At 41.7% G+C, this 15,245-nt stretch overlaps 1 protein-coding gene across 9 annotated transcripts in view; it reads right to left on the bottom strand.

Moving 5' to 3' along the window:
• CAMK2B (calcium/calmodulin dependent protein kinase II beta) overlaps positions 1–15,245 on the bottom strand; it is a 170,010-nt gene that overhangs the window by 82,940 nt on the left and 71,825 nt on the right. For all 9 annotated transcript variants that reach the window (XM_089538404.1, XM_089538405.1, XM_089538406.1 and 6 more), the window contains exons 4-5: positions 8,677–8,731; positions 5,563–5,628 (exon numbers count right to left, since the gene is read on the bottom strand). In XM_089538404.1, the coding sequence (XP_089394530.1) occupies positions 5,563–5,628; positions 8,677–8,731 (121 nt within the window). The remainder of the gene's footprint in view (positions 1–5,562; positions 5,629–8,676; positions 8,732–15,245) is intronic.

Here is a 15,245-nt window from a genome sequence, read left to right as displayed (position 1 = left end):
AGTCATATACCATACAAATTAAGCAGAGGAAATTAGTAGTAGAAACTACTAGTTGAAGGTATAGCACGGGATAGGTTACCCTGTTTCACTGTGGAGAGAAGAATTTCTGGAAATAGCTCATTTGATCTTCTAAATGCAAAAGGATCTTGTAGCACCATTGAGACAAACAGAAAGAAAGGAAGGAGCTTTTGTAGAGTTGAACCTAGTTCCTCAGATACATGTTATGCATTTGAGGAAGTAGGCTCAAGTCTATGAAAGCTCATGCTACCAACGTCTTGCTTTCAGTTAGTTTCAAAGGTTTCACGATCCCTTTGCATACCGGTTTTTTCCAGACTAACAGGATTGTCTGTGAATTAATACTCTAAAATAAATAGACATGACCCAAAAGTCTCTTCAATCCATCCTAATCACAGCAGCAGAATCCTACTCACAGCTTCTGTCAGTACAATCCTTGAAGTGCTAGTCTCCAGCATCACGCAACTCAACAGATATTCCTCCCGTTCAGCAAACTCAAACCAAGGAGCTACTCAGAATCATACTGAGGGAATTGGCCTTAAAGCTAAGTCTGTACTGGTGTACCTTCAATGAAATCCATTTCTGTTTTTCCCCACCATGCTTCCCTTGGTCTGTATGACTTCCTTTGCTCATTTGTGGGTTGTGAAGCCTTGTATTTTAGGAGTGAAAGTGGGGCTAACTAGCTCCAGGAGCATCACCCACACCCAGCTCATGCCGCCTCTGTGTGGTGTTCATGCTGTTTGGCCTTCCAAGCAATTATAGGCTACATTAAGTCCAGGACTCTGTTTGGTAGCCCAAGCTAACGTTCACAGACATTTCCGACTTGCTGATTTCATGTACTACATACAAATCTGCGTACTGCTTGATATGGCTCCCTGTTGAAAGCCATTGAAATTTGCTGGGCTATGCAAACTATTTAAAATGCAGGGATCTTCAAACATATCTACATATACACAGCCAGGTGCAAAGTCAGAAGCAAAAAAGATAACACAGGGGGGATGTTACAACCAGTGGATAAATATGTAATCAGATTTAAAAACACAATTTCTCAATATATATATTTTAAAAGGCCCCCAGTATAGGTGGAGGAAGGAACGTAAGAATAGCAAATATGAAAGTTTCTTTAAAAAAACATGTTTAAGCTTTTATTAATAGAGATGTGGAACACTCTCCTAAGGAAGCTACTTCAAAGAATCACTTTAAAACAACAGCAACAACACATAAATCATACTGATACTGATATGCAGGAATTAGGTCCTGACTTCACAAACTACAAATACTCAAAAAATACCCCAAAACAAATCATGGCTCCCCTTCCCAAAACTGGACTGGGGCAAACATACCACATTTTGCATCTAATAAACCTGAAGTCTGGCCTTCTGCACAGAAGTAGATTGTATTCATTCACAATCCGAGTCATAATGTCACTGCATGACAAAAGGTGAGGGCTGTCTTCAGAGCCCTCACATTTGAGACACCACATTCCAAGAATTAGAGAATGAGATTCCATTTATGAAGTTATCAATAAAGTGGATGGGAATCCTTCTTGATCAGACAGAGTTAACTCTGAGCTGCAATTAAGATCTCTAATAATTTGTTCTTTGGATGGCCAAAATAAGAAAGACAAAGAGTTGGGTTTCTGCTCACAGGCTTTTAGGAGTTTTCTTTATAACTTACAATGACTACTTGACTCAGTCTTTCAAACCCATTTAATAGTCAGATTTTAATATTTCAGAATAAAACCTTCTTGCAAGGAGAGAGATTGCCATTGATTGTCACAAATTATCAGCCAAGAATCACAGAAAAGCAAAGTTTGGAGAGGCAGAGAAGGACCTTGCATGAAAGGTTTTCAACTGTTATGTTTTTAATGTAAAGTGTGTGTTTCATTTTGCATACTCCATACTGTAACCACACTTGTGGGCTTTGCGTGAAAAGGTGGGGGTTAAAAAGCCGTCTGAACCTCTGCTTCTGACCTCCAAGGCAGAAATCCTATGGACACATTCATGAGATTAACTGTTATCAGGGGCTTTACTTTTAAATAAAGGTATCTTCAGGATTGTGGTGAAAATCGCAAAGGAAAAAGCCATTGTTGTTGCTGATTTTATTATGCTATTTACTCTTACAGTGACCTTAAAAGCTGAAAATCAAATGGAGAAAAGCCACTCGACAAAGGCTAGCCCTGCAGGCTCCACAGGAAGAACCCACTTTAAAGATGAGGAAGAAGAGAGGACACCGTGTACATAAGAACTAGGCCAACCTCTTTCATCTGTTCTGCTAATGCCATCTAAACTAAACTCTCAGTTTGGCACCCTCCAGAGGTTTTGGGTCACAGCTCCCATCATTTCTGATCACTGCCCATTCTGGCTGGGCCTGATCAGAATCTTAGTCCACACATCTGGAGACAAACAGGTTGAGGGAGACAAGAACACACCTGAATCCAGATTCCACTATGCTAGTCACAGTGATAGATGATGTTCTCTTTCTAGCTCCTCTCATAGTCTTAGGGAGGGCAGGAGGCTCTTGACAATACCACTTTACCTGCTTTCCCCCTCCCCAACCACACCTGCAAAGGGGAATCAATGAAACTGCACAAAAAGAGGCAATGTGAACTTATGTTTCTACAGTATTGTAGGAAGACTGGTCCAATATTCCACAAAAAGAGCCTGGTGCAGGCAAGAGAGGAGGGAGAATGCTACTGTGCCAGGCAAGTGATGCCAAGAATCCAAAGGGCCTGAAATATTTGATCAATAGTGACAGATCCTTGATGAGCTGCTCTGAATCTGAGAGGCAAAGCGAAGCATACAAGCTCACTCTATTCTTCTGGCTGGGTTCTCTCCCAAAGCCCATGAAGGTGCTGGAGGTGACTAACATCCATCTGAACCTCAGAAATTAAAGAAGAAATGTAAAATTATAATAAATAGTAGGAAGCCAAGTAACACTAGGACCAAAACAGGAAGGGGCACATCAGTGATGCCAAATTGGACTGGAAGTAAATGAAAATCCAAGAAACCAAGGCAAAAGCCAAACCATGATCTCTTGCAGTCCACAGTTCTAATAACTAGTAAGTCCAGTTACACTACAAATTCTAGCCCTGCTCTATGTTCCACAGCCACTTCATAAAGTTTATATTGTCGTCTCCCCACCTCTTATTGCAGTGCTTTTATAAAATTATCTGGGCATAAATAACCTCACTGACAAATGTATTTATTAGCCTCATGTCATCAAGGCTGTCTCTTGCACCACCTTAACTCACTCCACTGCCAAACCTTTTTCTTTATGCCCCAAGCCCTTGGACTACATCTTTCATATTTGAAAGCCTGCACAACCCACCACAAATTGACATTTCTCCCATGTAAACAAGCGCTGGCTCCTTTGAGAGATTTTAGGAATGGATTATGTGATTTCCATGACTTCATGAATATGCTCTGTCCTCCTGTTTCAGTTATGGGAAGTGTTATTGCCGCTAGCCGTTCCTGGCCTCTTGCAAGGGCTCAAAACTAACTAAACCTGACTGATAAGTTAACAAATAACACAGTCAACAGCTATACCCTTCCTCAAGAGAAATGGGTTACACAGGAAATTCCTTGCCAGCTAAGAAAACCCTATGAAATTAATGGGGCTGCCATAAGTCAACAGGCAACTTGAAGGCATACACATACATAAGCACAAACTACTGTGCTTACTGACTGGGCAAATTTTACAGTTCTCCTACAACACAGTGACATGTGTCTATGTCAATTTCAGTTTGGCAATGGACACATAACCAAAGTGAATCTGTGTTTGGCAAAATCCTAGTGGACACATAAGATTAGCTACCAATTTCTGTTTTTGTCAGACAGCTCTCCAATATACTCAGTGGGGTCACACCAGTGTCATCCATATTTCGCTGCTTTTAACCCCGGGGAGACTTCTAGTGAATAAAAGAGCATGCTTTCTTATCAGCTAGGCCTACCTTTATCTTATTAATTTTATGAGAAGGAACTAGTTGACTGCTCCAGTGAGGATGTAGCCACATCCAGTGCAGAAGGAGGCTTCATTTAAATAAAACTTTATTAAAGGGATCCCTGGTTCACTGCCACGTTCAGAGATACTCAAACACAACACAGCATTATTTTAATTCTCCTTTCTTGCTGATATAGTTGCATCAATAATCAAAAAGTCAGGGACCTGCCCCATGGACCTTAGAATCTTTATTAAAAGAGTGGAGTGAGTTTCATATTGCAGGAGCAGAATGCTTGTCACTCCTCCGTGGCTATTTTCTGCAATTTTGGGAACTACAAAGGACTGGTAGAACCATGTAGAAGAGTCACACCACCAAGAGTCACACACAAAATGTCCTCTGAAGCTGCCATAGCTCTTCTCACACGGTCCCACCTCTTGTCTATAGTTCCTCCATTCCTAAAGCATTGTGGAAAGCAAATATGAATGAGTGGCAATTGCTTCATTAGCACAAAAAGTAGTCTAAACACGTTTTTTTGGTTAATAGTTGTGCCTTTACTGGTTTGCTATGTCACTTCTAGTTCTGACTGGCTGATATCTTTTTGATTCCAAAGCACAATCTTTGTTCCTTTGCACCATTCAAAGGGTTGGATTCTTTTTACTCGTGAGTTTGAACATCACCTGCCACTGTATTACATTCTTGTATTTTTCCAAATAGACAAAGTAAGGATGCTGCTCTTTCTTGCAACTCTTGAACTGCCAACTCCTGAAGCCCTGATCTCCTCACTAACTATCCACATCCTTCATCAGCAGAGTCTAATACTGAGCAACTGTCTTCTTTCCATTCACTGCTACCATTGCACTGACTCTCCTTTTTCACTCTCAGCCCCAGCTATGAAAGCATCCATGTCCATATAGTCTAGCCAAGTAAAACAAAGTCTTTGTGAAGTTGAATCGCATTCAAATAGCTGAAGAATGAAAGCATTGACCTTAGCCACCTTCTTTTTGTCTCCATCAAGTGCTGTGCCCATTTGGATCTTAAGATACTCAACCTCAGGTGTAGAAAAACATGCTTCAGTCAGCCAGCTCTTGGCCAAATCTCTCCTGCCTGCCACACTTTTCTTGAGTATAGAGTAGCTATGGTAGCCACCCATTTTAAGGGGGTTTTCTTAAGATAACCAGATGCAATAAGAAAATAGAGTTCTTGTACCTTGATGTAAAGGGGGAGGGGGCATCTTTTCCTCGCCTCTTCAGCAGCACAATGAGATAAAGTGTAATCTGCCAAAATGTAATCTTTATCATGGCTATCAAAGGAACACAAGCCCCAATGTCTGAAGCAATCTGATAATCAGACAGAAAAGCCATAGAGGGAGCTCGGCACTGCATGTGGCAATGGGGTACATCATGGCAACCACTGGTGCCAAAGGGCTTACGAATTTTGCTGTAAGCCTTTGTGATATTTTGGAGTCCAACCCTCTGCCCCTGGTCATGGATGAGTTAATGTTGCACAGGTACAAGCTGGCATGGGATCAGGGAACAGAAAGAAGGGGTGGGGTGGGAAAGGAAGAAGGATGGAAGGGGTCAAATGAAGATGGATTTGCCACTCACCTTGCATCAGCTTCACTGTAGTATTCTCTGGCAACAATGTCTTCAAAGAGCTCACCACCTGTGACCCTGCAACACAACATAGTCCAGAGTTCAACCAAAGACTGAAATCTCTCACAGTGCCCTCTTGAGGGTGCTCTAGCCCAGCTGTTCCTGAAAAACTGAAGAGGCTTGTGTCGAGTACTACTTTTTGGCATCCCATTTCTTAAACTTGATTTGCTTGTGATTGCTATTCCCTCCCTCCCAAAAGGGAAAGATTTGCATTTGGCTTCCATTTTGCCAGGAAAATATACAGAGCTAGTACCAGGCACTGGTATTGTTGGCAACCTGTGGGCCACTCAGGTTGCACTTTGCATATGGGTGCCATGTAGACTATGCCTAGAAGGAAAAGGCAAGCAAATAGACAAGAGTAAGGGATAGGATCACTAAGGCCACTTTGCTTAGGGTTTCTTGGCACTGACAGTAATCAGTGAAAACAAACAAAAAGTGGGGAAATTACTTTTTTGCACCACAACCTCCAAAATCCCTCAACCAGGATGGCAAGTGACCGTGCTGTTTGGGAGATTCTGAGAGTTGTAATCCAAAAGTACAACCTCCCCACATTCTAGTAAGACCTTCATGATCTACCCATCTCCTATATTGGCACTTGATTAGAAATTGAGCAACAGAGCTACCAATAAGTACATGTTTTAAGGAGGATGGAAAAGGTATAAAAGATAATGATACAATTATGGCAGAAACTCAGATGCAGTGTGGCGTATTGGTTTGAGTGCTGGACTATGACTCTAGAGGCCAGGATTTGAATCTCAGCTCAACCATAAAACCCACTGGGTGGCTTTGGGCAATGCTCTCAGCCTCACATGCTCTCAGCCTCAGGGGAAGGCAATGGCAAACCTCCTCTGAACAAATCTTGCCAAGAAACCTCCCATGATAGGGTCGCCTTAGGGTCACCATAGGTCGGACACTACTTGAAGGCACCCAACAACAAACAACAGGAACTAGGCTCCATAACAGCTACGTAGATAACTGATACTCAAATTTAGAATTAGAAATGTTAAAAATTAGGCACTGGGTGAAATCTTCCTTTGTCATTGCCCAGGAAAGGTTGTCACTAGATGGGCAGCTGCACACAAAGGGCGCAAGATTGAAAGCACAGGATAAATTGCTTTGCGTGCCTTCCCTAAACTGTTCACTGTGCCTTTTCCACGCTGTCACTGCAGCTCTAAATCTTGTTCTCTCTCTCTCCCACCCACACAGGGCTACAGCTGTAACGCCTGCAACCCACTTCTTCCCTCTGTACTGTTTGCTGGTTGGTCACCTGACTACGAAGAACTCTCATGGCCTCTCGTGTGACAGCCAAGAGAGCAACTCCATGGATTTGCAGGGGAAATGTTGTTATGGCTGCTTCTCTGACAGCCACCTCTTTCCATTTCACTTTCCCAGCACCAAAAATATCTGCAGCTACTTGTCTGCAAACCAGAACTATTAAGGTAACTGAAATCCTCTTTCGCATAGACTTTACTTCCTGTGTTTCACAGCAAAAATCTAATGGAAGAAAGCACAGGGATATGTGCCCCTGTTCCAATTTTAATTCATGGGGAGATTCAGTGACAAGCCATTCTTGAAACTAATAGGAAAGGTAAGGAAGAGAGTCTGCAATTAGTGCTGTATATGTGTCAGTTTACCTTATGCAGGCACATATAAAGAACCCTTTCCAACATTATAATTTTGCCACAGCTACAACTGGCAGAAAGAAGCCTGTGGCAAAAAACATGACTTGAAAAGGTGTCTAACAAAATGGAGGGCTACGCCAGATTATTAACCAGATATGCTGAACATCTGTGTTTCTCAGATACTTTAGCTAACAAGCTTGAGAGGTCTAATGATGACTATCAGTTCAAATGCACTTTACATCCAGGAGGGTCCTTTAGATGACCAATAGCAAAGCAAAGCAGTCAACTTAAAAGTATACCTCATTTCCAGGAAGTTCCAGGATGCAATGCAATGTAATTTTTGTAAACATTTTGTTATTTTGTGCTGGCCATGTGCCGTAATAATAAATCTATAAAAAACAGTATTGGAAACAACAGTTTTCTAATAACGTTAACTATGGATTTTCCCACAGTCTCCTTCTGTGTGGATCTCACTGTTCAGGGTGATTTTTTTTTACATATAATACCATTAAAGACAGGCAGAAGAGGAAGAAGATAAAGGGAAGAGAGCTAATGCACAGTCCAGGCAACAATTTTAGAATGAGGGAAGGCATGCATTTAGCATGCATTGGTTCCCCATAGACTACATGTACCAATAGACTGGACATGGTATGCAGCATTTGGCCCAACCCACAGCTGCCACAAGAGTCTTATGCCATGCAGCCTGGGACTAAACCTTGCATTTTGCTCTCAATCTTCTTGCTGCAAGCTAGGGACATGCCAAGGTCTGTGTGACTCCTGCGAAAGAGAAGCAGGAGCTGTACTGACTCAGAGGAGAGCTAAATATAGCACACTGCTTAACTGGAGCTGTCAGAGAGCAGGAGAGATGAGATCACCAGCTTCTATATGTGGAATGAAGTGAGAGGCAGTCGAGCAAAGCACACAATGTCTCTGCAAGCCCCCAGACACTTTGCAAAAGGCAGTCAACACAGGACATGGCCTACAGCCATCCCAACAAAAGGAAAGGAGAGCAGGACAAGCCAGGATCACTGTCTGGAGCCCTTGAGCCAATGGAGGTTTGAAGTCCTCTGTGGCTTATAACAGGCATATTGGTGTCTAAACAGCTGTTTAGCAACACTGGACAAAACATGTCAGAGGTACTGAGTCACCAGTGTCTTTATCTTTTTCCCGGCTCCTTCCTACCCACCCTCTCATGCTATTGGAATAGCAGCTGCTGCAACCCTCTTTCACTCACATTGACCAGGCTTCCACCACCGGCTTAACTGCCCAGACAACAGACCACCTTTACTCAAAGGGAGCATAAAGTGGCTATCCAGAGTACAGAAGGAGTGTGGCTGTACAGCACTCTGCTACTGAAGTACATAGGAACACATTTGAAACCAATGGGATTCCAGGTTAATTTCAGAATGAGTTTGTCTGACTATCTATCGACTGATATACTTACAAATCAAAGACGAGGTAGTGGAAGCCTTCCTCAGATATGCTGTCATGGAGGCGAACTGTAAAGGAACACAAATGATATATTACACAAGGGAAAGTATTACCTCCTAACGTTTAGTTGAAACATTCCCCTCCTTTGCCTTGTGCATTAAAGTACATAAAAATCTCATGTTAGTAGAGTCCATGCACACATGTAAGGAAGCAATGTGACAAATCCTACGGTTGAACTATCCATCTCTGGAATATTATTTCCTCCTTTCCCATGACATATCCTGGTATGTTAAATTGCCATCCTGCCCCCCTGGCTATCATGAAACAGACTGGGAAACAGCTTAAGTTTGCAGATGCTTGGGAGCTCTGGTAGCAGCCTGCCAGTCATTTTCATTGGTCCCCTTCCCACTCACCTCTCTTGGAGCACAGAACTGTGTGTGCAATACAGCTTGTCTGGAATACCCTCACCTAATCTGCTGCTTTCAGGTATGGTGGAAGATGCTATCCCATTGCCAGTCCATCCTGCCTCTGTGTATAGAATAGAGTGGAACATCATTTTGCACTTGTCGGAAGCTGGAAAGCATTTTAGACCATACTGGATCCTGTTCCTTCATATCACTACCTTGCCCTGAAATTCCAAGGGCATGGGTCTTTAAAGTAATATTTGATCAACTGTAAGTACCAGCCTGCCTGTAAATCAATTCCTGAGCCAAACTCTTGTAAAACAGCTGGGAGGAAATTAGGTTATAAATTAAGCAGATAAGACTAGGCTTCCCGGATTTGATTAAATGCTCATCTAGTCCAGCATCCTATTTCTAAAACTAGCCACTCAGAAGCCAAGGAGAAATGCTGAAGCTTGTACAGTAGCTTGTTTCCCGAATTAGGTAACTGGTGCACCTGAACACAAAAGCTCAATTTTTAAAAGATCCTGAGAAAACTGCATTTTGGACCACAACCTCCAGAATTATCCAGACAGCATGGTTGTTGACTGAGGAATTCTGGGAGCTGTAGTCCAGAAAAACAATTTTCCAAGCTCTGGGTTTTAGTGCAATTGCTAGTGACTCTCTTTCATGACATTTGACTCCAAACCCTTATTCAAAACAAAGAAAAAGTGTAGTACACAGCTCCTACAAGGCACAGAGCTTTGTCGCTCAACAAACTTTTCTACTCAGACATACAGAAACACTTTAGAACGCAGCTGTATTTTCCTAAAGAGTGGAAATGTATTTTAACAAGCTGCAATGACAGAAAATTAAAACATGTTTTCTGGCATTTATTCATACATGTCTTAACAGTATAATAATACAATTTAATCTCTATCTGATATTTATTTTCCCCCCAGAAAAATTGTAAATCATACAGTAGAAGATCCACAAATCTCCCATAGTAATTAAACCTTTGACTTATGATAAAATAAAATGGTAGACTTTATCTTTACAGTTCTACAATCAACTATATCATAAGCTCATCATTTTTTCTTATGAATATAATATGGAAGGCTTCCTATAAATATCAAGAAAAGTCATTTGGGGTATCATACAGAAGTAAAAATTAAATTCAAGAAAACATATGGCCTGTTACAGACTGCCAAAATAAAGCTGCTTCGAGTATCTTTGGAGGTATGCTGTTTAAATGATGCATGGGTCCTACGAGTCTGGAGGTCGCACCAAAGCCACACTCCATTCCTAAGCACTGGAGTGCAGCTTTGGTGCATCTTCCGGATTCTTAGGATGCATGCATCATTTAAACAACATACCTCCAAAGAGACCCGAAGCAGCTTTATTTTGGCAGTCTGTAACAGGCCATAGTTTATTAGAATGAGTCACAGCCTAGGTTTAAAAATAGAACAGTTAAGAAACAACCTCATAGATAACTAGTATAGCAACTGAATGTTGCAGTTCTACCACAAATCATTGGAGGCTTACAATTTTCTTCACTTGCTAATATAGTATAAATATGTCTGCAGGGCTACCCAAAGACATTCTGTTGTCTGAAACAGAAAGGCAAACGTTGCCCTTTGAAAGTAAATGCTGATAGCTGCAATGACACACACACACACACCACTGTTTCCCTGGAGAACCATTTCTCCTTTCCTGAAGACCAAAGTTGTGTGTGCCACATAACCTTGCCATACCACTTACATCAACCTGCTGCCATTAGGTGTAGTGAATAACCTTATTCATATATTTCATGGCCCCTCCAAAACACGAGCCATGTACAATGCATTCTTTGCATACATCAACCCCAGATTGGCAGATTAGAGAAAGGAGCAGGCTCAGAAAACAGTTGAATAGGGAATTACTTGGACAAGAACACGCACCCAATGCCATTCCTTTTCCCCTCTAGTAGCATCTAGCCTGCTGTCCCTCAGATGCAATGGAGGATACTTTCCAGTCTCTATCTTTGAAATAACGTTCAACTTCCAGTGCAGTTGACATCTGTCCATGGAACAGCAGTTGAGCTGTGTTTCAAGCAGTAAAATGTCCTGAGCCAGTCCTGCTAAAATGAAAATTTGACTGTCCAGTGAAACTGATGAGAAAAATCTATGTGGTAAAGGAACCCTCTTCTCTCTATGGGTAGGTCAGAAAAGACAGCTTCCCCAAGGAAAAAAAGATTCAGTAATATTTCCCCTGCTTTTAGGTATTATGCTAATCCTCACTAGAACAGAAGGACTGAGGAAGGTACTTAGTTTTCATTTCATGATTATGCTTCTAAAAGTTCTTATGAGGAGAAAATGTCTAACAAGAAACACAAATGCAGGATCAGTGCTTATAAACAGGATGCGTGCTCTGCCAAAGATATGACTAGGGCTTGTGCTCTCTGCTGAAATCCATGCTTGACGATGCCTCACTTCCAAGGGTCAGATCCATCAGTATTGCTGCACCATATGTAGTCAGCATGGCCAAGAGAGTGTGGAAGTCTACCAAATCCTCCTGCTTGTCATGAACACCCACTTCTCAACTGGCATATGAAACATATCTATATGGCAGATTTATATGCGTTCAGCAGCCATTCCTTGATCACAGGGAGTCCTAGGAAGTGTAGTCCTTTGGGGAAGAGTTCAAGATCTTTGACACAAAATTCTGAGCACAGCTTGGGAAATTACTTTCATAAAGCATTTATAGTTATACTTCAAAGCCCCTCAAAAGTCATAACATTTTTACCTTCCTATTACCCCATAAACAACTAGGGGCCCATACAGACAGGCCAAAATAAAGCTGCTGAATGATGCATGCATCCTAAGAGCCCAGAAGCTGAGTCAAAGCCATGCTCCAGTCCTAAGGACTGGAGCGCAGCTTTGGCGCAGCTTCTGGCCTCTTAAGATGCATGTGTCATTTACACAGCATACCCCCAAAGTGACCTGGAGCAGCTTTATTTTGGCCTGTCTGTACAGGCCCTAAAATAACCATTTAAAAAGCAGTAAGTTACACAGTAGTTCAAACCCCATAAAAATCATAGCTTTTTAAAAAGTAAACCTTGCTGTTCCTAACACATAATTAAAATGGCAATTTTAGTTACTTTTGGAAGGGAAAACATTCTGATACAAGGTTCTGGACTAGCATGCAAAACACACTCTCCCCTCATCCAGCTCATCCTGCTATTTCATTACAGTATGAGATGTTATGCATATCATGTGATATTCCTCTTCCACCATAAAGTGAGGTTACATCCCCATATCCCCAATATGGCTGCAGCTCTTTGGACCAGTTGTAGTTTCTGAACACTCTTTAAAGGCAGACCTGCATAGAGTGCATTACTGTAATCCAGTGTAACTAAGGCATGTGTCACTGAGGCCAGATCTGAGGTCTCAAGAAACAGGTTCGGCTGGCACACAAGCTTTAAATGTGCATATGCCTGCCCACCAGTGAAACCTGAGAGTAACCCCATCCAGCACATAATGAATCCAGTGAATGTCACAGCTCAGAGGGGACTTGAACCTGGATCACCTGACTCCCAGTACAGTACTCTAATCAGATACATGGACTCTCACAATCCTATAGCATATAAAATACCCATTAAACAGAAAGCCAGTGTGATGTATTGGGTGACCTTGGGCAAGTCACACTCTCTCAGTTACAGAGGATGGCAATGGGCAACCCCCCTCTGAATAAACTTTCCAAGAAAAAACCCATGATAGCTTCACCTTGGGGGTCGCTGTAAGTAGAAAATGATTTGAAGGCACACAACAACAACAACAACAACAACAACAACAAGTAATACTAAGAGCAGATTATTGGCATATGGATCTCTATGCAAGAAAGCAACAGCATCAACATGCAAGCAGCTACAGTGGACCCTTGTTATACACTGGGGTTCGGTTCCAAGATCCCCCATGGATAACAAAATCCGTGGATGCTCAAGTCCCATTAAATATAACGACATAGCAAAATGGTGTCCCTTATACAAAATGGAAAATCAAGGTTTGATATTTGAAATGTATACTTTTTTTTAACATTTTCAAACCGTGGATGCTTGAATCTGTTCATAAAAAATCCGTGGATAAGTAGGGCCAACTGTATTTCAATATAGCGTTAACTCACAATAGGAAAGGCAGGATATACATATAACAAATAATAAATACTATCTTTGGAAAATGTCAGCACAGCTATATGTATTTTACTGTGGATTGGGATTCTGGCTCTTCCTCTGCCAACTGAATAGCGATTTCTCTTTACCATCTCAATCCAAGTAAACTCAATACAACTGTGAAGCTGCTTCACTGTTGGCAGTTGGCAGTGATGGACTGGTTGAGGGCAACCAAACTGACACTTAATCTACACAAGATAGAAGTGCTCCTGGCCAGTCATAAAACAGATTGGGGAACAGGTATTCAAGCTGTGCTGGACAGATGAGTTTACACGTCCTCTGAAGACACAGATTTGCTATTTGGGTGTACTCCAGTATTCAACCCAAGATTCAGTTTAGGTTTCAACAGAGGCTAAGAATACATCTGCACAGTTCAAATGAGTATGCCCTACTATGCCTCACTTGCCCATAGAGACACATGTCTTAGTTACATCCAATTTAGATTGCATTCCACGTGGGGCGGCCTTTGAAGAGTATTCAGAAACTTCAGCCGGCCCAAAGAGCTGCAGCCAGACTGTTAACAGGAAATGCACAAGTTCCTTGTTATAACAAGTCTGCTGGCCGCAGAATCGGTTTCTGAGCACAATTCACAATGTTAGTTACAATGTATGATATCATATACAGCCTAGATACAGGCTATCTGAAGTACCATATCTCCTTATATGAGACTGCCCAAGGACTAACATCTTTGGAGGAGTGATTCTCTCAATCCTGCCACCTTCTCATTCACATATAGTGGGAATGTTTTGTGGGTGCTACAAGACTCTGGGAGCAGGTGAAGGGAGCTATGCTGACTCCTCCTTTGCAGTCCTTTTTGGGGGGGCAGGTAAAAATCCTTTTATTCCAGCAGGCTTTTGTAAACCAATTGTTTCACCAGAAAAAGGCATTCTAATGTGCATTAGTGGTTTGAGCATTGGACTACAACTCTGGAGACCAGTGTTCAATTCCCACTCGGCCATGAAACCCTCTGGGTGACCTTGGGCAAGTCACACTCTCTCAGCCACAAGGGAAGGCAATGGCAAGTCTCCTCTGAACAAATCATGCTAAGAAAACCCCATGATGGGCTCACTTTAGGATTGCCATAAATCGGAAATGACTTGAAAGCATGGAATACACATCCTGCTGTTAATATTTGCTTGCTTTAAATTGTTGCAATTTTATACATAGCTTATTACTAACATTTTCTTTGTTTTTAGACACATGTGTTTTTATGTGCACATTAATTTCACTTATGTTGAAAGCTACCTTGAGTATCAGCTTTGAGGAAAATGTGGGCTGTACATAATGTAATGAAACTGGTGGCTTCTAAGAGATCTGCAAGGACATGTCATTTATTTTAACAGCTGTCTGTGTTAACATTTTCACACATATCGCCATTAAAGAGACATCATCCTGGGAATAAACAGGCAATAAACAGCAATAAATCATTCACGGGATTTTCCCTTGAATGATTTGTCGCTGTTTATTGCCTGTTTATTCCCAGGATAGTGGCACTTTAATTATGATGTGTGAAAATGTTAATCGCGATTGCACAATTTTCACGTGATCTTCGCTGTTTAACCCCCGATTTCCCCCTTCCGATAAAGTCCAAAGGGAAGTTGGCCAGCCACAAAAAGACTTTGTAAAAAGGAGCTTCTTTGTCAGAGGCTTTGTTAACTGAAGTGTACCTATAGCTAAAAAAATGTATACTCTTTGTCTGTCTATCTCAGCTTCAAGACAAAGGATGCTGCATCATGCACTGGACATGTTATTTAAAACTAAAGCTTAATGCATAAGCAATAAACGTCCTGCTTCACGGTGCCCATGTACCTACTATATACCGATCTAGGATTTCCGAAGCTGTGGCACCTGTTTTAGCTCCATTATATAATAATCTAATTTTATTTTCTCTATCCCCCTCCCCTTTTTTTTTTTTTTTTTTTTGCACTTGTGGCTGTTTCTAAACCTATCTAGAAGGTACCCATGACGACATTGTTTCCATAGAAACTAATGTAC

Source organism: Sceloporus occidentalis, unplaced genomic scaffold, assembly GCF_023333645.1.
Source record: "Sceloporus occidentalis isolate IW3139 unplaced genomic scaffold, rSceOcc1.0.p SCAF_9, whole genome shotgun sequence".
NCBI classification, from domain to species: domain Eukaryota; kingdom Metazoa; phylum Chordata; class Lepidosauria; order Squamata; family Phrynosomatidae; genus Sceloporus; species Sceloporus occidentalis.
The sequence above is the reverse complement of the archived record's forward strand: the minus strand, read 5'-3'. Positions and strand labels throughout refer to the sequence as shown.